At 35.5% G+C, this 22474-nt stretch overlaps 1 protein-coding gene across 3 annotated transcripts in view; it reads left to right on the forward strand.

Annotated features, from left to right (window-relative positions):
* LOC122788685 (ABC transporter G family member 23-like) overlaps positions 1–22474 on the forward strand; it is a 1725589-nt gene that overhangs the window by 1183567 nt on the left and 519548 nt on the right. For all 3 annotated transcript variants that reach the window (XM_044055583.1, XM_044055595.1, XM_044055590.1), the window contains exon 18: positions 11781–11940. In XM_044055583.1, the coding sequence (XP_043911518.1) occupies positions 11781–11940 (160 nt within the window). The remainder of the gene's footprint in view (positions 1–11780; positions 11941–22474) is intronic.

Genomic DNA, 22474 nt, shown 5'->3' on the forward strand with positions numbered 1-22474 from the left:
CATGGATTAATGGTGGTATTATGCTAATACTGTCCATGATTGTGCATGCTTCTGTCTATTGTTGTTCATGAGCCTGTTGCTATCTGTCCCGCTTGGTTGAGAACTATACTGACGCTCCAGTAATATTCAGGCAACCCATTTTGAAAAGTTACACAATATGCACCTACCCCCTATTGTGTATACTGTCCTTGATAAATGCACTTTCCAGTGTTCGTATCAGAATGCTTCTCTTACGAAGAATCCTGTCCATTGATAAGTCACCTTGTGTGACAGTCATATAATTTTCAAAAACTGTGTGATGTTTATATGACTATACCCACACAGCAGTACGTACTGTATAATGTAGATATGTGATTAGTGATCCTGCTACAACTGTCTTGTCTTTGTGGTGTATGTACATTGACATGCCCTCATCTGCTGTACATTACCATGTTTCACCTGTCCTCTTCCCCTGCGGTCATTCCTATAATTCACATGTGTGTGCCTTTATACACACACTTCCCCTGAATAATTATTTATAATGCAGTCTATATACCCTTGCTGATCAGTTGCAAAACTTTTATTCAGTATGCCTAAGACAGGTTCATACACTACTCTACACTGAATACACTTTCATATAATATGTCGAAACTATATACATTGCTTTATATTAAACTCTGGTAGTCATTGAGTCATTGTGGCTTTCCACACAATCCCACAAACCTAGTTTGCCTGTAGGTAAACAGGTTTACATCTGCAGGTGTTTGTATTGCTGGCCATAAAACTGCACTTGTATTCGTGTAAGTGTGATGTTCAGCATGCATATGCAGTTAGCACTGCTGCTCATTATGGAAATTCAAAAATGTTATGTAGGCTTAGTGTGAAGCCTATATGGTGTTTATTGAATTCCCAGGAATGTTTTGCATAAAGTAGTAGATTTATAGTGGAGGGATGATATGTATTGGCTAGCAGTAAATGTTAAAAGCCTTTATACTAGTATACAACATACTGTAGATTTGCAAATGATCTAGAATTCTTCTTAGGGAATAGCCTAGTGGCTTATTATATAAATGTACTAATTGATTTTAGTTTGAGGCATAATTATTTTGAATTTAATGGAGAATCGTATTGTCAATTGCAGGGAACAGCCATGGGGGCACCTTTTGCCACCATGTATGCCAGTATAATGTTGGGTTTGTTTGAAGCATAATATTTATATAGTCATAATTTTGTGAAGAAACATGTTATGAAATACTATAGATATATAAATAACTTAATTTTTGTATGTAGGGGAGGTCATGATAGAACTGAGCAATTTATTCAAGACTTGCAAAAAATAGGTTTGGCCTACAATTCGATGGACCCCAGTATGGTAAAAATGTAATATTTTTGGATGTTTGTTTAGAGGGGGTAGTAAATGGGGGGTTAAGAGTAGGATACACAAAAAGTTTTGTAATGGTACCCATTTTTTGGATGTCCATAGTTGCCATCCACTCCATTTTCTAAAAGCACTACCATATGGAGAGTTGTTATGGTTCAAAAGGTTATGTAGTGATAGTGGCAAATTAGAAAGAGAATTAGAAAGAGCAGACACAATGTTTATTGGGAGAGGATATAATAAGGAACTAGTAGTGGCCTCTTTACAAAGAGTAAAATAAACTAATGTTAAGTTAAGTAAATATAGGAATGATTATAGGGACAAAGGAATAAATGAAAGATTTGAGAAACAACAGAAAATTTATGAAGTTACTACTCATGATTTGTTGAGTGAGCAGATTGTGAAAGTTATGAAATATTATTGGGGATTTCTAGTTAAATTTAAGGAATTTGTTAATAACTTGCATAGGATCCCCATGTTCCATGGAGGAAGGAGTATAAGAGATAGAATAGTGTATAGTAAAATTTCAGTTCCTATTAATAAAATAAATAGAGTTCCTGTTCAAATGGACACACTCCCTTTTGGTACATGTATTATTTGTAAATTTATACTTAGGGTCTTTGATAGAATTAATGAGCTGTATTTTAGAGTGAATGGTAGAATTTGTTGTGATACAGAATGAATTGTGTATACGTTGAAATGCCCCTGTAATATGTTCTATACTGGGGAGAGCAAGAGGGCTTTCAAGTTGAGATTGCAAGAGCATGTGAGAGATATAAGAAATGGAAAACCTGAAAGCCCTCTTGCAATGCATTTTAAAAAGTGTCATTATGGGAACCCAGAGGGACTTCAGGGTACAATTTTAGAAAAAAAATTGTTCAAAGAGATAAATATGCAGAAGTTAAGAAATGCTCCTTTAAAAGGAGACCGTATTTATTCTTAAGTATGGTACCCTGACCCCTGCTGGCATGAATGTTGATTGTAATTGGAAGGTTTTAATTTAATTTAATTAGATAATGAATAATTGTTTAATGAGTGTAATTATGTATTAAGGAATGGTATATAAAAGGTTTGAATACTTGTGTGATTTTAACTCCTTTTAAGGCAGTTTTGCCGAAGCGCTAAAGGTGTTTTAATGAACTGTCTACAGTCTTTTCGGGTGGTGGTTTTTGTCGCATTTGATGTTTTGCATTTTCCTCTACCTTGCAATCATAACACATCTGAAAGCCCTCTTGCAATTCATTCATTCATGTTTCTTCTATTGCTTTATAGTTCGTATTTACATTAACAGGTAACTTGCTTAACAAAATTCTCCAGAAAAAGTCACCAAATTTACAGAAATCTTCAAACATTTTCCTTCTTTGCTTTATCACATTTCTAACATTATCTGATAAATCGTTCCATGGATATACAAGAAAAATATTCTTACAACCCATTCCTTTTCTCACTATATTTGCACGTTTTAATTTCCCTAATTTTACCTTATTTGCATATTATTTTTCCTATATTCTCTTTTCATCCCTATTTTTCCCTTTTCCTTGTTTCTAGATCTTTTCACACTTAGTACCATCTGATATTTTTAACACACCATTCCTGTTTCTCGGTGTCATCTTTTCATGTATTTTATCTATAAATCTTTCTACTACTTCCATTATTTGTTTTTGTTTTTATCTTATACTACCCTCTGCATTATGTAACCCATCCATTATTCCTTCTTTTATTCTCATTTGTTTTCCTAAATAATGTGATACCTACTCTTCTTTACCCGTTAAGAAAAATCTTTGCCTAAATAATAATGTTTAACTCTCTCTGTTTTGTCATTCAGCTTTCTTTGTTTATAGCTCTCTAATTTTGTTCCTTTCTTTTTACATTATAATCAAATCTTTTCCATTATTTCTTAGTATTCCTTTTCATTTTTCTGTTTTATTCCATTTTCTAGTATTAAAAATACTCTGTTGTACTTTTCTTTAAACATTACCCACCATGCAGACCATTTTTCATAAAATTCCCTCGTCAATGTTCTTCCAATAAGCTTATACTCTTAATTTATTTCTTCTGTCTAAATTCAGCAATTAGCATTTTTATTTTTTTTTCCTTATTTCTTTGCTCTTTATCCTCGCCTATTGTTTTACACACAACTTTGTGATCAGAATTTCTATATCTCTTTCTATTTTTAATTCCTTTTGAACATCTTATATAATCTGTCTTTTTGATGTCCATTCTCTTTTTCCTACCTGCAGTTCTTCACATTTTATAATTTCCATCAGCACTTTCACACCTTGTGTTCCTTTCCCTTCTCTTGACTTAAATTTCAGTTAAAGTCTCCTTTGATAATAATCAACATATTAACCAAAATATATTTTTAAGACCTCAAACATATTTTTCTGTGTGCCTTGTCTGTGCACAAATAAATTGCAAATAATCTTAAACATCTTTCTTATTTTGTTACATCACATATCACCATCCCACCTGGTATTAGTACTGTAACATCTAATATTTTAGTTTTTTTTTTCTTATCAAAATCCCTATGCCTGAACATATAAAAATTCCTAAAAACCATATAATCACATTTTCCCCAAAGGCCTCAATGCTATTCCTTTTCTCTTTTTTAATGTGTCTTGTATCTAATAAACATATAATTTCTGCTTTGACCTTCTTACACCAGTCAGTTACCATTACACTCATGAAATAATTTCTAATACTATTCACATCAGCACATAGTAGTTTTACATCATCCTTTTCTAGTCTTTGTTTCTTTTTCCAAGTTTTATTTTTCATCTCCTTCTAAATTCCCTTCTTCCTAGTGAATTTACATTATTTCATCCTTGCTGTATCAGAAATCCCCTACTTCTCCTTCCTCACTTCCCAGTAGTTCACATCTATTCTCTTTCTGAATAACAAAATCATTTTTCCCAAATTTTTAACTTTGTTTTTTGTGAGTTTGTGTCAAAAATCTACTTCTAAAATGTGTTTCACAAAATTATCTATCTACCTTATTTGCTATTATTTCTAAACATTTCTTCATTTATTCCGTTGTGCTGGAATGTAGGAAATCCAACCAAAAATGCCCTATAGTATTACATTTGCTATACTTTGGCTCATAATTTTTAGCTGTGTTACCCCTCTTTCCATATTTCTTGCACCTTTTTCCACAGTCATGTCCACAAAAAAAGACATTTGGCTAGACCAAGTATCTCACAGCCCCCTTCCCTTTCTATTAACATCTATTACATTTTGAACACACTGCATCCTTTCTTCCTTCTATCATGTTACTAACACTTCCCACCCCTCAATATATTTCTTTCATCAAATACCTTTTTATGTCATGCATATTTTTATAACAGGTAAAAAAAATGCTTCATTTCAACAATCTCATTGTCAACAATTCTGAATTGTACATGCACTTTGTTTTTAAGATGCTGCCCAAAATTTAAAAAAATAGTGTTTTCATTGCACAGTGTTTTCTTTCTTTCCTACCTCAGACATGATTTTTTTCCAATAACTCTGTTGTTTCAAAAGTCACTTCACAGAAGTTCTCGGTCCCCAATGTGTTAATACTCTTGTCTTTTATCCTAAATCCTGAAGGTAAAATGATATTGTCTAAAACATCATATCTATTTAAACAAAAGTTATTCTTTGTTTTAATTCTTACATTAAGTTTCTTAGTTCTGAGTTGTTTATTTGCAGTCTGTTGTTGTGTACTTCTTTCTGTTACCACATCTGCTTGTCTTCCCATTCTTACAGCATCAACATAAGATATTTTTCATACCCTATTGCTGATGAACCCTTGAAACTAGTTACTCTACCAGTTTATCTGCAAAATCCACTGCTTTTCCTGTTGAAAATATCATCACTTCTTCTTCTGAACAGCTACTTCACTCCAGCTTACTTCTGCTTCACTTTCGGCTTCACTTTGCTCCATCAAATTTAGTAAATCCTGTGTTGATAATACACTTCCTTCTAACTCTGTTACAATAATTTACTCATTTCCAGTTGTTCAGTCACCTCTCAATATGCTGATTTGAAAACACAATTTCTCACAACCAAAGTCAGCAGCATCCCTCAGGTCCCACCTAGTTATTGCAATGCAAAACAAGAAGACAAAAGAGTAGGGTAAGTTACCTGGTTCCCTGACTGAATTTCCCAAAGTCTGTATAAATACCACCTTACGTCTACTCTGAAAAGAGGACACTTACCTAGTGAAACTAACCTAGTCAATAAAGGATAAATAAATACATGTGTAAATAAATAAACATCAATATATGCGCACACACATCATTCTACATGTTGTTTCATTACACATCATTCTAAATGCTGATGATATACTATTTCTTGAATCTAACAAATCACCCTTCACTCTACAAACTAAACTATAACGCCTGTCTCAGCCTAGTGAGCTACATGGTGTCAGTGTTCCTGTGTAGCAACATGATTGCCATTCAGAGTTTTCTGCATGGTTGACTTCTTATTTTAATTTTTTTTCTTTTACCTTGGTGAGCAGTGCTTTGACTGGGCCTGCCTTATCTGCTCATACGCAGACTGACTGTCTTCTGCTATCATGAGATATTGCACATCTTGCTCCCCTCTCACCCCCAGTTGTTGAGCAACCCCCCCATATCATCTAATTTATTTCCACACCTCCTATTAGCAATCTCAAATGATGCTTTCACAGACATCTTCCCCACAAATCAAAAGCAACTCTTCTTGCCAACTCAAGCCATCACAATTTTATCTGGGTAACATGACTGGTCAGTTCCCTATTAGAAGACTGAAGACACATTTTTTTCAAATGCATCTTGGTCGAACTCAAAAGCCTGAAATAGCAAAATGTTGAAGCGACTTTTAAGTGAATTCTTTCCCTGGGAAAGAATTCCCTTGGCTGCTTCGTTACTTTGCCATTTTTGGTACTGTAGTGCGGTCTCTGAGTTGGTATATTTAAGTAGGGTGTGTGTGGGGGCACATCCCCCCACTTAATGTAGTGTTTAAAGTTTTTTTTTTGTTGTTGGAACAGCGATTTTTTTTTCCCTAGGAAAAAAATCGCTGTTCTGACAGTTCGAAATTGTAAGCTTTCGCTTATATAGGGTTGATTAATCACTGTTCGCTTTTTTAAGCGTTCAGTGATCTAATATAGACCCGACTGGTGGACAGAGCCTTTTCACCCACCACCCAAGCACCATGGTGGAAGAAACACACAGAAAATTAAGCACAGACAAAAGAATACACAAAGCTGTACCTAGTACAGTAAAACAGTAGAGCTAGTACATTTGTTTTTTTATTTACAATTATAAATGTAATTGATATTGTTTACAGTATATACACTTAAGGTGTACATTCATCCAGTGGTCATGTATTAATAGTATGCCTTCACAAGAAAGATATGACCATAGTATGAGCTGCAAGGACTAGCCGTTGTACTCAAAGCAAGAACATTTGGTGTCCTTTAACACTTGCCCTTTTATTTTGAATCTAAATATTTAAAGTGTCTCTTCCTGCATCACTCGTGCTGGTAGATGATTCCAAACAGCTGGGCCTTAACTGGAGATAACTCTTTTTTTCCTTTGGAGATTTTAAAATGAGGTCTAAGGAGAACAGTGCTGTCTTCTTGGCTGTCTCTAAGTGCGTAGTTTGGCTCCTTGATTTTCAAGGTGGGGCAAAGAACCGTTTTTAACAACTTGTAGATCTAACAGCTAAGAAGTAATGTGGACCTATCATTTATAGGTATCCTGTTACACTGCTGTAAAAGCTGGAAGTGATGAGATTGTGGTTCTGCAAGAAGAAATAAATCTGCAGATTTTGTTTATAGTAGTTTGTATTTTACATGTGTTTCATCTGGAATGTAAAGTTATAACCGGGAGGCCATATTCAGTTTTAGGGATAAACACATTATGCTAAGGCATCTTGAGCTGCAGGGGTAAGCAGGTATAAAGTTCTATAGCATCATTTTAGTTGGTGGAGTATTTTGTTAATAATATTGTCAATATGCTTAGCCAATGAAAAAGTGGAGTCCAAGTTGATCTCTAGGTACTCTTGTTCTGTTTCTAGTAGTAATGGATTGGTCCCTTTATCAGTGATCATTAGATTTGGGGATTTAGGGAGTTTTTGTAGGGTGCCAAATATCATGATGGCAGACATCAGAGGATTGATTAGTAGTATATTTATATTCATCCAGTGGCATAAATCACTGAAGTTAGACTGTAGTTTTTGTTGAAGGGTCAAGGTGTTCTTACCCGATTCAGGTAGTAGAATATCATCTGCATAAAGGATCAAGTTGATATAGGACAGATCAGCGGATATATCATTGATAAACAGGACAGATAACAATGGACCAAGCATGGATCTTTTTGCAACTCCTATGCCAACAGTGCCTCCTGTTGAAAGGCAGGTTCCTAGGTGTACTTGGAATGTACTGTTTCAGAGGTAACTTTGAAACCATCTTATTATATTTGGGCCAAAATTAAATTTGCTGTTTGTAAAGGAGCAGGTTATGATCTACTGTTTCAAATGCTCTTCTCATATCAATAAACCCACTCCATGTTAATTTTGAATCTTTCATATTGTTATTAATTGTATCAGTGGCTGTGTATAATGCTGTCATGGTACTGAAAAAAAAGTTTCTGAAACTGTGTTGTTTATCACAAAGAAGACCATTTCTGTTAACGTGATCACAGAGTTGTTGGCATATAAATTTTTCAAAGATATTATGTATAGGGTCCAGGTTTGCTATATAGGTCTGTAATCTTTGTATTACTTAGGGTATGACTTTTTATAGAGATGAATGATGTGTGAATGTTTAAAGGCTGTGGGGAAATAGAAGTTGTTAATTAGAGGCTGAATGTATGAGGTGAGAGGTGCTCCAATGAAAGTGAGCTAATATTTTCATGAAGGTGGAATGTAGTTTTGAGAGTTTAGGGCTGGCTTTTTCATTTATGTTGAAAAGAGTTGTTTTGACTTCATTAACAGTGATATTCTTATAGTAAAATGTTGGGCTGTAAGCTGCTAGGGTGAATAGTTGGAAGGATCGAATTTGAGACTTTAGTGTTGTAATGCTACCTGGGGAGGGGTCTTAACATGGATGTAGTCATTGGATAGGTCATTAATAATGTCTGTTAGGAAGGTTCTGTAATCTGTAACAAAGTCAAGGCTTCCTATTGTCTTATTGGCTGATTGGATGGAGTCAATGATGCTGCCTGCTGAAGATTTTAACTCTTTCCAGAAGTATGTTTGTCTGGAGCTGCTATGGTCTGTCTGTCCATTAGAAATGAGGTCTTTTCTGGAATGGTAGCAGTTCTGCTCCTTTTCTTGATGTGGCCATTTCTTTCAAGTAGTTGGTTGTTTGCTGGTTGCTGTTTCCATTATTCCAGGCTGAATTCCTGGATTTAAGTAGTTGCCTTAGTTGCTGTAAAAGCCAAGTGCATTTCTGCCCCCCTTAATCGTGTTAGGAAGATGGAATCGGGAATTTGGTTCAAAGTTTCCAGAAGTGAGCAAAAACTGTGTTTTGATCTGTGCAGTTGTAAATACTAGACCAATTGATGATATGAAGATTCTCATTTAGTAGTTGTTGTTTAGTTTCTGAGAATGATTCCACCAGCCATTTCATCATGCTCATATAAGCCCATCTACTACATTCCCTACTACTAAAGGCTATTAGTACTTCACCTACCAAACAACAATTGACTAAAACTGCTCTACTTATTTTATAAAGCACTGTGGATTGACATTGGTACTTTATAGCACACACATAAAATTAACCCTCCTATTTTATATACACATTCCTCAGCCACTCTCTCAAATCATCCACCCAGGCACACTTCTAACACTGCTAACTTAGTGGACATTACCCTACCCTAACCCTTTACCTATCCACACCCTAAAAAATACCCCCTAACCACAAACCATAGCTCCTCACCAAACATACTCATATATAAATAAGCACCAACCTACAATACAACCCTCCAGAACTAACTCAATTACTTCACCACATTATACCCATCACTGTACAATATGCCATTTTGCATTCAATTGCATGCTCACAGTCTTTAAAAAAGCACTGCACATGTTTAGCAAATTTCTTCTTCAATTTCACACCCAGGCCCCCCTCTTTCCCATCACCTAAACTTCTACATTAAAAACATAGATCCTAAGTTGTTCCATAATTAACAAAGTATTCAAAATAAAGTTTACCAGATTAGTGTCCACATCAAACACCACATCAAACAAAACAATCCTTACCTAGCTTGGATATCCTGAATAGCACTGAATCCTGGATTAAAAAACACAGCCCTTCAATCCACCATTACTTCCCTGACCACCAGTGTTTGTTTGATGACAGACTAGGTATCAGAAACAGTGGTAACACACTTCTTAATACGTCGCAGCTAAACCTACAAACTGTAGCACAAGAAAATCCTTCTCAGACTCAAGTCCTATATATTAACCTAAACTTCGACCTCTAACAACAACAATAACTACATTCTGTTAGCATTTGCTTACATCCCCTCCCCTCAACTTTAAAACATTTCAAAAATCAATATGTGACCATATTCACAGTTTAAAGAAAAGTCAATACCATCATTATCCTGGTAGACTTATATATTAACTATATGGGACTTCTACACAATGGCATCTCTGAATTCCTAGCTGACCTTAAGGTTTACCAGCTTGTACATTATACCCATGCATACCATCACCCCTGAAACGATGCCAAAAAAACCTTCCCTCCCTCCCACCACCCACATGCAGACTTTGTTATTACTATCCATTACATGCTCAAAGATGTTGTTGTGGGAACAGATATCATGGATCAGGTGTATTGATGCTTTAACATATATAGCCCCTCTTCTGATCATATCCCACCTCATTCATTGAAGAGCTAGGAGACACAGGTGGCTCAAAGTGTAGACCAAAGCTGTCATCAATCCAAATCTCCACTGTAAATGTGAGGTCAACATCATATAATGTTAATATATGATATCAAGGGCGATCAGGTGCCTCAAATCAGCCTGTGAAGTTTAGCAGGTGTATCTCATGTAGATAAGACCGAAAAAAAAAAACACAACATGATATTTCATCCTAGAGTACAAGTTACTGTCACTCTTGGAATTGAGCACTACAACTAGGCTACCCAAAATAGAGTAGCTTGAGGCAGCCTCTGCCGTAGAAATAGACTATGCCTTCATGACAAGCTGAACAAAAGGGGTGAAACACCATCCAGAACATCATGCTGTCAGTTAATGAAATCTGGGATGACATAACACAGAGGATGGCGTGAATAAAGAATCAGGTAATAATAGGCTGAATCAGACTATATGCATAAAAGAACAAAATAATAATATTAAAAAGGTGTGTAGGCTAAAAGTCCAGGGTGGTAAAATATATAATTCAGTCAAACATAAGAAATTAGACTACTGCAATACTAAATGTCAGGGTCTATAGCATATGAGCGAATCACACAAATTGCGAACGCTCATAATATCGAACATACCGGACCTCGAAGTTCCTATTGTGGGGGGCTGTGCCCCCCACACCCCCCCACTAAATATATATTCCAACTCTGAGATCACACTACAGTGAGGAAAGGGCAAATATCGCATTTGTCACTGTACTGCGATCTCAGAAAAAGCACTTTGAGGTCCGGTACGTTCGATATTATGAGCGTTCGCAATTTGTGCAATTCACTCATATGATATAGACCCAAATGTCAGATAAACAGATACATGTATAAAATAAAGGGTTCCACCTTTTAGCATAGTACAACAGAGTTAACTTGATATACAACAGCACTCGGCAATGGAGTTCCAGTACCTATCAGGGGATTTACAAACTTTGGCAAACATTTTTAAAAGGACAAGGAGTGCTGATATCATAAATTATCAGTTTTATGTATTCTACCCCAATGTTTGCATGGGAGGAGGGAGGAGAATAGTATAACATCAACATTTTTTAACTGTGAGATCAACTCAGTGTGGGAAGCCACAAGACACAAAAGCCGAAACCATTTCACATTACAGTCTGCATGTAGCTTTTCACTGATTCAGCTGTTAGTCAGATGAAGTCACAAAATATAGATACAAGGGACTAAAAACATTCATTGCACATAGATAAGAGGCAATGGGGTGATGTCTTACAAAATTGTGTGTTAAGCTACATATGAAATAAATGCTACCTTTGCGATGCAGTGTCATCCAGTTTAATGAAGAATCTACATAAGTGAAAAATCCATAAGACACTCTCAAATGACTCTAATATCAAGAGTAACAGAAACAAAATAATTATTAAAAAGTTTCCGATATAAAGTATCCAGATTTATTAGCTGTATTCCTCAATTAGAAATTGTAATATTGACAAAACAGTTCCTCATTAATATGACAGACTAAATAAATGTTTTTTAGTATGATAATCTTATTGTGTTTTATTCTTACTCTAGGTTCCAAATCATGGATCCCTAGTACTAATCGTACTGCTTACATTTCTGCAAGGTATCACAGGTATCTCCTTCGGCCTCGCTATTTCAGCAGCAATTGACGATGAACAGTCAGCAAACCAAGCAGCAATGGGGATCTTCTACCCAAACCTTATTCTAAGTGGTATGTACTGTGAAGGGAAGGGCACAGAGCAGATATGACCACCATTTGAAAAGTAAAATGTAAAAATAATCATTGTCAAATGCAAAAGATTTGTCTTCATTCATGCAGCACTATTTTAAGTGAAATTCATAATGCAATTATTAGAATATTGTTACAATCAATATAATTTTCCAAGTCAACCTTATTAAAACTGGTCTTAGTGTCATCATGCTAATAAATACTGACTCCAAGAACTGCAGATATTTTAACCACTATTACCCTTGCAGGAAGAACATACACTTGCCAGATGGAAGGTTGCATATGACTGTTAACTAACATTTGCAGCTACTTTTTAATCCACTAGCTTCACCCATCAGATACCTTCCCTTATGCCATTCTCTCTGGAATATCTAACTGGAACTGAATATCACAACCCAACCCGAGAGGTGTTCCGTGGATGTACCACGCATGCCACAAAGACATTTTTCCTGTCTGAGAATTGTCCCCACAGTCTACTATTCATGCTCATCCTCCTCCACCTCCCTTCTCAGCTATCCCTCATGTCCACTATACCATCTATCTGTCCACTATACCTACTATCTGTCTGTCCACTATACCATCTATCTGATCCTTTCAGGATTCTTTAAACAAAGATTATGTCTCCAATCTAGTCTTTAATCCTATGAATTCTACAACTTCAGTCTCTCAATCTTTCTTTGTTCCACTTCTCACAGTCCTTGATAATATTTGTTGCTCATCTCTGTAAGAGCACCTCAACCATAGCAGTGTCTCTAAAAAGACTTCAGAACTGCATTTTGTACCCCACAATATGCCCCATCAATACATCATATGCCATTAGAATGATTTCATGTTCTCTAGAGACCTAATTTCATAATTGCATACTTAGACATCTTGTTTGCTTTTGCCATATTTCATTTAACAGAGCAGTTCATTAGTTGATGTATTTCAGAATATTTTCTTTTCTTTGCTCTTCCTAGAACCTCTCACCCAAAGATATAACGTCTCCTTCTAAACTGAATGCATTTTTGGTACTGAACCTGAGCTGACACCTTCACAGAAGAGTCTGCTAAGTAGAACATAAGAACCCTGCACTCTCCAAAAAAGAAATGCTCTCATATTTGAGCCATTTGAAACAAACTGATACATCTGCATAGGTTTCTGTTGATACAGGACACGAATACTCCAATTGTATGTGAAATACTGTAACTGACCTGCCTTGTAGAAGAGATTGACCTCACAACCACCATTCATTGTTCCCTGCACTCAGCTAGTTTTCCATTTACTCATCAAGGTACAACTCCTCACTATGCCTGTCACTTTTCATTAGCTTTAATAATAATTAAATTACTTCTGTCCAGACAGTATACAATGTCTTTGGAGTTTTAGTATTCCATGTTAAATCTTTGTTTCATCAACTCTGTAACTCCATTCTTTTTCATTAACCCTTTTTACGTTTGTTTTGTTTGAATCATTTTATTGTTTTGGCAGTTTCCTGTTCCTTTGAAAGTCTATCCCATTTGTTTTTCACTCTTTTTGAAAAAAATATGTTTTGTACACCTTTCCTAAACATATGAGCAGGTAAATTCAGTGTTATCACTAATACTTAGGGTGACTAGTTTCTTACATATCGACTTGTTTATCCTTGTAACACATTTCTATATTTTTAATATGTTCCTTTCCTCATTGTCTCTAGAATGTATACAATTATTTCCAGTGTCATGCTCAAGTTCTTTTTCTCCCCCATATCATTCTCTGGTAGTGTTACCTAGTGCCCTATGTCCATGTTGTGTCTACCAGCTACATCCAACCCTGCAACCCTCCTCCAGACTTACTCTGTAATCCTGCTAGGCCAGTTCTAGAACATAAGGGTGCCCTGGGGATTGTAGGCATCCACATCCACTGAGATTTTTTTTCTCTTATACCCTGCCCACTCACCTTCCCTTCCTTTCTTTTCCCTTGTGATAGCAGTAGTTATAGTCCAGGGATGGACATGTAACGAGGACATTGCGATGTATCACCCTGCATCCACAGCAGCTCAGTCATGTTCACCCTGCCTCCTCTTTGGACCATGGCTCCTACCCAGCAACCTCCCCAGCCTCTACCAGGGTCATTACAGGAGGTACCCATGTCACCAGCCTCCCCAGGGATAGTCACACCCATCCCTCTCTACTGCTGTCAGTCACCCAATTCTCTAATCAATCCCAGGTAACCTAGGCTGTAGTCAGGGATTTATATCTCTACATCAAGTAATGTCATACATAAGTTAGTCATAAGCTAGCTTTACAACCAACCAATGCATCATAAACATTTGCTGTGGGGCATATCTGTTGAATGAGTCACACCTGTTCCGTGAATCAGACCATGACAGCAGAGTTTGTCCGAGATTCTCCCAGTATTATTCTGGAATGTGTGCTGGTTTTAGGTGTGCTGTAACATGGCTGAAACAGGTAAACAATATGGAAGGGACCATAACCACGGCAACAGAAGATGAGGACAGAATTGCAGTAACTGTTTCTAAATTCTTAACTAGGGATGACAGAATTGAACTGTTTCTAAATTCATAGCTAGGGATGTTCATGCTAGAAAATGTTTTGTTATTCTCGCTGAACAGACATAAGTTTCGATTAGTGTGTGATAATCCCCAGTGTCCTGTACACCATGAAAAGAGTAATTTCCCCTTGATGCAGCAATTGGCATGAAATTAGCATTCACTAGGCTGCACTTTGCAGCTTTATTTGTGGAAACATCTCTTTTTCTATCTCTCTGACAGATTAGTTTTGAGGCCTGACATCCTACCATTTTTAGGTATATTTTCTATAATTTTAACTAAAATAGAATGTTCTGATGTGAGAATAATGTGCTCATCAGCAAAGAGTTTTATTTTTGAAGTATTTACATTCCTATCTCTGTATTTTAGAGTTACTGCTTGCCTCACTTGTCAGTTACCATGTAATTAACAAAAATAATAACAGATAGTGGGTGTTCATGTCTAGTTCCCTTTTCCAGATTAAAAAGAGAAAATATAAAATTATGAGTCTGAAGAAGCAAATTAATCCTGATACACAGTGGCATACTCAAAACAAAAGGGTTAGTGGGCCTACAGCCCACCATAATTTTCTATATAAAAGCCCATTGTGCATGTTTTCAAAGTCAATTGTAATTGTAGGGCAAGTGATTTATGATTAGTGCTGATGTGGAAATAATGAATTAGGGCTCTTATGTGGTGTACGGTAGCTCTGCCCATCACAAAATCAGCCTGATCTTTACAAATGATTTTTAGGTATAATAGTATTAGTCTGTTCACAAATAGTTTAGCATACCATTTGTTGTTAACTGATATTAGGGTAGGGCTCCATAGTTTAGTAAGGCATCATGACTCTTCCTTGGTTTTGGAAACACAGTGATGAATGAGTGCTTACCTGTCTCCAGTATCTGTTCAAAATAGTTATTAGGAAAGGAACTAGAAAGTTTTGCAGACAATTATACAGTTCTTTATTAAGCCTGTCTGGGACAGATGCTCTACCTTTGGGTTCTTCTTTAGGGAGTTTTGAACTACCCCAGCTAAGATAGGCTTTCTTAAGGCTTTTTTTATTGTAAGGTTTTTAACCCATTTACAAGTTGACTCCTGCAACAATTATGTGTCCCACTTCCTGAATAAGACACACCCCCTCTAAAGACACCAGTTACTTTTTAACATTTTTCATAAATGTGACCCTTTTTGGGTGGGCCTTCCAATTCCTCATAGGTTAGAATCCAGTGTCTACCCATACTAAAGGCAAGAGAGTGAGGCTCCTTGTTAAGAACATGTGAATGGAGCTAAATCCATCATCCAGCAGCCATTGCTCAGATTTTATACCATAAGTGTGATGTATTGTGATATCAAGAAGGTTGTCGTAATCTCTCCCCTGAGCTACAGCTGTATTTGCAGAGTTTCTTTGTTTCCAACAGAGATTGCAGAAGCAGTGCAATCCTACACTCTCCACTTGGGAATTTGAGATGTGACTAATGGCTGTATCCCCTTATTACCCTCTAGCATTCTTTTCTTTCCAGCATCCTGGACTGATTTCTGTGCCTAGGTCTCTAATGATAGAAATGAATATATTTCCTCTATAGCAATAAGCCAAACTGTTGTGGGAAAATCTTTGGGAGGTGGGTATTCTTTATATATTTTTCTTTTCAACCATGTAGATGTCATATTACAGGAATATGTTGTTTTATAAGATTTAACCAAAATATGATTTGCACTGGATGAAATTTCAGATTAGGGGTTGGGAGGGTGGCCTAATGGTTAAGGTGTTTGCATTACAAACACAAGGTGCAGGGTTTGAGTCTCATAAGGGATAATTGGCTGGGCTTAAAGTGGCTCGCAAGGGCAGTTAGCTTAGTACTAATCTATGAACCTATGAACTTTCCTTAGCATTCAACACTCTCCAAGCATTTGGCTTTACGTATATAAGCCAATAATTGTCTTGTTTTCCTATTGTGCTCATGCAAATGCTAAGGCTTTGGTAAGATGATGAATTATTGACTCGTATAAGCTATTACTGCACTGTTTATTTGCTGATGTATATTATTTGATTAATCCTTTATTTTTGAATTTGGAGTATTTCATACTGAGTTCCAAAACATCTTTAGGCTTAACATATGCAGCAGTTAACCCGTCATTCATGCTTTGCTTCATTTTATATGCTGCCAGATTAAGGTTAAAATGGAGGGATTCCATGCTCAATGTTCCATGAGGTAGTATATTTTGAAAGAATTCCTTCTGGAAGTGATTTAACAGATCCTGTTTTAAAGTAAAGCTAAAGAATAACTGTCTTAAAGTATGTTAGGATATACTCTACAATTGGGAGGCTTAGTAGTTTCCTGTAGACTTGCAAGTTTCACTGTGATCTGCGACATGTAATGAAGTAAATATCTGTGGAGTGACTGTTAGGTGAGTTTAGGTTTTTGGACTAAGAAGTAATCTGATCTGCTTCCCTGCGATTACTATGTATTTAAAATAAGTTCAATTAGTGTGAATGGGTGAATTGTCCTCACGTATAATAAGCCACATTCAGTCATAAATGTATATAAATGAGATGGATGTTTCTAATTTCTTTCCACAGGATGGTTTATTTCATGTAGTATAGAGCTTTAAGCTAGTTTCATATCTGCAGTAATGTAAGTTGGTTAGTGTTCTTGACTATAGGTCTGAATGGAGGTTATAATGTTTTGGAAAAAAGTATACAATCTGTACTGGGTGCTTGTTGACTAATATAATTCTTTATAAACTGTATTTACTCTGCAGCAAATTAATACTTATCATAATCATTCACAGTGCCCTCAGTAGTCTGCTTAAGCCATGTACTTAACAGCTACTGTCACAGTTCTCATTAAGGATTTCATATAACTGCTAATAACATTTTATAACAGTTCTCCATTTTCCCATCTTAGTTTTATTTCTTTTTTTCCTCAAATATTTTTTATTTTCAATTAAAATAACATTTACATAATATTTATTTTTAAATATCATTTTAAACAACTATATACAATATTTACAATAGCCTGAATTTCAATTATATATGCTGTATGTTATTAAATATAGAATTAACAGATCAGTTATCAGAGATACAATATTGATTATTGCAGAGTGTCCAACAAAGATATAACTTTCTTCCAATGATTATTTATGAATGGCCTGGGATAGATTCGTAGTTCTCTGATTTTTATTTCCATCAATGCAGTTGTCTTCAGTAAAGTGTAGAATTCTTCCAAGGTCGGGGGTGTATTTGAATTCCACCTTCTGGTTACGCATTTACTAGATATAGCAAGTATTGTCCATAACAAATACATATTTGTCTTATTCAGGTTGGGACCTTCATTTACATTTAGTATTATCAATACTTTAGTTAAGGTAAAGGATTCATTAAATAAAGCTTGTAAAAAATGATTGAGTCCATTTCAATATGATTTAATTTTATTACATTCATAAAAAATATGAATCCAGTCTGCTTTATTTTACTTTTCACACCTCCAGCAAAAAACATTTGTAGTAGTACTGATCTTTTTAATTCTATCTAGTGCTAAAAATGCTCTATGTAAGTATTTCCAGTTAAATATCTTCCAGTTCTGTGTGTTAGAGGTGTAATTAACTGATAGTAAGATGTTAGTTTTAATTTCTTATGTTAACTGCAATGACGGACCTTTTGTTAAGAACTGCCAGTATGATGGTTTGGGAATTTTTTTTATATGTTATTAACTCTTTATATAGATTTGAAATGGAATTTTTCTTTTCACAACTATTATATATAAATTCATACAGAAAACTTATTAGATTTGGAATATCTTTAAATGAGGAATTATTAATTAATCTGCATAAATATTGAGTGTACATTAGAATGTTTTGTAAGGTTAACCAGTCCTGTGTTGGAATATTGTAAGCAGTTTTTATCATATGTATATCAAAGACATTGGTAACCTCCACACTCTGGATCCCACTCAGTTCGGGTTTGTGAAAGGCAGATCGTGCCTCCTGAACCTGATCAACTTCTTTGAGGCAGTCACCAAAGCCATGGATAAGGGTAAGGTGGTTCACACAGCCTATCTTGACTTCGCCAAGGCTTTTGACACCATCCCCCATTCTGGAATTATAGCTAAACTCACTAAACTAGGTATAAATCCCTACATTACAAGATGGGTTGCCAACTGGCTCACTGACAGAACCCACACTGTAAAGGTTGCAGACTCCAAATCTGACCTCAAAGCAGTGACAAGTGGAGTACCACAGGGTTCCTTCCTGGGACCTCTCCTGTTTGGTATCTACTTCTCTGAAGTACAAGCTAACACAGAAGGCCTCTTGCTAACGAAGTTCACAGATGACTGCAAACTAGGAGCCATAGTCAAGTCCCCAAATGATGTGGACATCCTACAGAAGGGCCTCGCTGAGACAGATGCCTGGTGTCAGCGCCATGGCCTCAAGCTCAATGCCAAAAAGTGCAGTGTCATCCCCTTTGGTAAAAACTCTGTACCCATGAACTACCACATAGGCAGGAATCTACTTAACACTGAATGCATGATAAGAGACCTTGGGACCCAGGTGGACAGTAGTCTCTCCTTTGATAGTCACATCACCACAGTAGTCAGGAAGTCCTTCTATGTGGCACACCTCATCATAAAAGGGTTCTCATCCAGGAAAAAAGAAGTCATTGTTCCCCTCTACTCGTCACTCATTAGACCCATTATAGAGTACAATGCTCCTTTTGGAATGTCCCTCACAAAACATCTGCAGCAGCTGGAAAGGCCACAGAAGTACCTCACAAAGAGGATTACTGGCCTCAAACAAATGCCCTACACTGACCGCCTCAAAAAACTCCAACTTTACTCCGTAGCATATCGCCTACTCTGAGGTGATCTCTGCCTAACATATAAAGCTATGTCAAACCCAGAGCTGTTGGACATGCTACACCTAAAGAAATCCCAATCCCTCCGAGCTACACACTCTAGGGACATAAACCTTGTTACCACAATAAACAGGACACGCTGGAGGGATAGATTCCTGTCCCAGAGACTTCCTATACTCTGGAACAAACTACCCATCTATGTCAAGTAAAGTTCTTCATTAGCACTCTTCAAGAAAAATCTTGGTGAGTGGATGGGAAATAGGAAATACACCCTGGGGATCACTTCTGTGTCTGTGCTGGACAGTGACACAGGAAAATAATTTTCTTGGGTGGCGTAAGCTATGGTACCTTGCTGGCTAGGCTTACGTAGGCCCTTGGGCCGATAGCCAAGTACCTACCTATGAACCTATGAACCTATAAAACATTTAATTTATTTACACATTGAAACCAGCATAAGAATCCATTTTGTTCCCAGGAGGTTATTGTTTCCCTGTATATTTTGTGAAGAAAGGTCTTAGTGATGGTAAATGGGGTTAAAAGGTCAAATCAAAGTTTTAGATATATGTTTGCATTGATAAGTTTCCTAAAGGAATTGATGTAATGATTAATCAGTGATGTTTTAGAAGGTTGTGTTATATTATATTGTATACGTATGCATAGTATGTACCAGAGTTTGATTTGTCTGCTATTAAAAATGTGTTTAACAGATTAAATTCATTTGTTAATTTAGCCATTGTTAATTCTTTCCAGTTGGCAAAATAATTTGGGTTTATCCAGTCTATTGCAGTTTTAAGCACAGATGCTTTTATATATGTTTCTATTTCTGGGAAGTTCAATCCTCCTTGTTTCCAGGGTCTAATGTGATGAGTTAGAGCTACTCTATTCTTTTTGGGATACTATAGAAATGTTATTAAACATGAGTTTATTTCTTTAAGAATGCATCTTTCAGAAATTAACTGTATTGCTAATGCTACATATAGTATTTTTGGCAATAAGACCATTTTTATTAATTGCAATCTGTCTTCAAAAGTTAATATAATTTTGTTCCACTTTTCTATATATATTTTTATTGTTTCAATAATGTTTTTATAATTTATTAATATTGTTTTGTTTATATTTTTGCATAACACTATTCCTAAATAATTTAGCGTAAGTTCTTGTTTTCCTATTATGGACTTATTGGTAACTTGTAGTTCTTTTTTCTTATTTAACAATAGAAATTTAGATTTTGATCTGTTAAAGTGTACACCTGAAATTTTATAAAATGTCTCCATTACATCTTCTAGCTCTTCTAATGACTCTCTGGAGTTTGATAGGGTTAATAAAATACCATCAACAAAAAGCATTATTTTAGATATGTACTGGTCATAGACTTCTATTCCTTTTATTCTTGGATTATTGCATATTATTTCTGCAAGTATTTCTATAGCCAAAGCAAATAAAATAGGAGAAAGGGAGCATCCTTGTTTAGTACCTTTCGTTATATAGATAGATTCTGAGGTGAAAGGACCTCATTTAATGTAGGCTAAGTTATTAATATATATGTTTTTAGTAATGAGATGAAGGGAGGAGGAAATTCAAATAATGCTAAAGTTTTAAATAGATATTCCCAGTTGAGGGAATCAAAGGCTTTTTCTATGTCTAATCCGATTACAATTGTTTCTCTATCTTCTTTATTCACATAATCTATACGAGAAAGTATCCTTTTAATATTATTATGTGTGTGCCTGTAATATAAAAATCCAGTTTGATCATTATTGTCTTTGAAAGTAGGATTTTCATTCTGTTAGCTAGGATTGACATGAATATTTTGTAATCATTATTCAGTAATGATATAGGTCTGTATGAAGTGCAAAGGTCTGATGGTTTATTATCTTTTAGAATTGGTGTTATGAGAGAATATTTCCATGAGGGTGGTATTTTTGCTTCTGACTGGACCTCTAGGAAAGTTTTATGAAAAAGGGAGATTACTGTTGAAGGGAAGAGTTTGTAAATTTCTGTAATTATACTGTCTAACCATGAAGCTTTGTTGAATTTACTTTCTTTTATCTTGTCAACAATTTCTTTGTAGGATATAGGTTTGTGTAGGTCTAGTTTTAAGTTTTCGGGAATTTTTTTTTATATTGATAAGGTTTGTAAGTTTATTTGGTTGGTATCTAAATCTTCTTTTTTGAAGTGTTACATATAATGGAACTGAAATGCTTCAAGGATGTCTCCTATATCTGATACTTTTTCCCTTTCTTTTCATAATATATACTACTAATGTTATTTGCTTTAGATTGTATTTTAATTCTTGTAGATAAGTTATGTAGATATCTGGGGGAGGTTTTTCCAAGGTTAGACAAGTTTTGTGTGTTAGAATTTCATAATATTTTTTATTCAATTCCTCTATTTTTTTTGCTTATGGACAATTCTGATTTTTTTTTAGATTTTGCTATCAAGAGTCTGGTTTGCAAGTCTAATGATTCAGATTCCCACTCTCTGACTTTGTTTTTGTATCAGCTAAGGGTCTTACCAAATAAATACGCTTTTAATGAGTCCAAAACCATGACTCTACTAATTTCTGTTGTATTATTAATTTCAAGAAATAATTGTAGTTCTGACAACATCCAGGGTCTGAATTCTTTAATTTTTGTGATATATGATGGAATTCTAGTTGAGAGGATTAAAAGTTTAAACTCTATTTGGAGCTTCATTATCAGGGAGTCATGATCTGAGAAGAGACATGGAACTATTGAGAAGCTGAGGATTTTTGTTTGTAAATCTTGAACTATGAATAATTTGTCTATTCTGGTTTGTGTTCCAAATATATGGTCTTTATGGGAAAATAATAAGGATTTATCATCTTTTACTTTAAAAGTGTCTATTAAATGAAATTAATCAATCCATCTTTTTAATGATTTTGAAATAGTTGCTATGCAAAAAGACTTCTTGGTGGTTTCAGAAGCTTCTAAGGTACAATTAAAGTCTCCTCTCAGTATAAGATTTCCTTTATAATTGTTGGAAATAAAATCTAGGTGTTCATAGGTTCATAGGTTCATAGGTTCATAGTAGGCTATCTGCCCTAGGGCATTTATAAGCCTAGCCAGAATGTGTTTGGCTTTCGCCACCCATTTTAAATTAATTTTGCTATGCCCTTTTTTGAGGTTAGT

This window comes from Protopterus annectens, chromosome 1.part2 (genome assembly GCF_019279795.1).
Source record: "Protopterus annectens isolate FY-2018-M chromosome 1.part2, PAN1.0, whole genome shotgun sequence".
Lineage (NCBI taxonomy): Eukaryota > Metazoa > Chordata > Ceratodontiformes > Protopteridae > Protopterus > Protopterus annectens.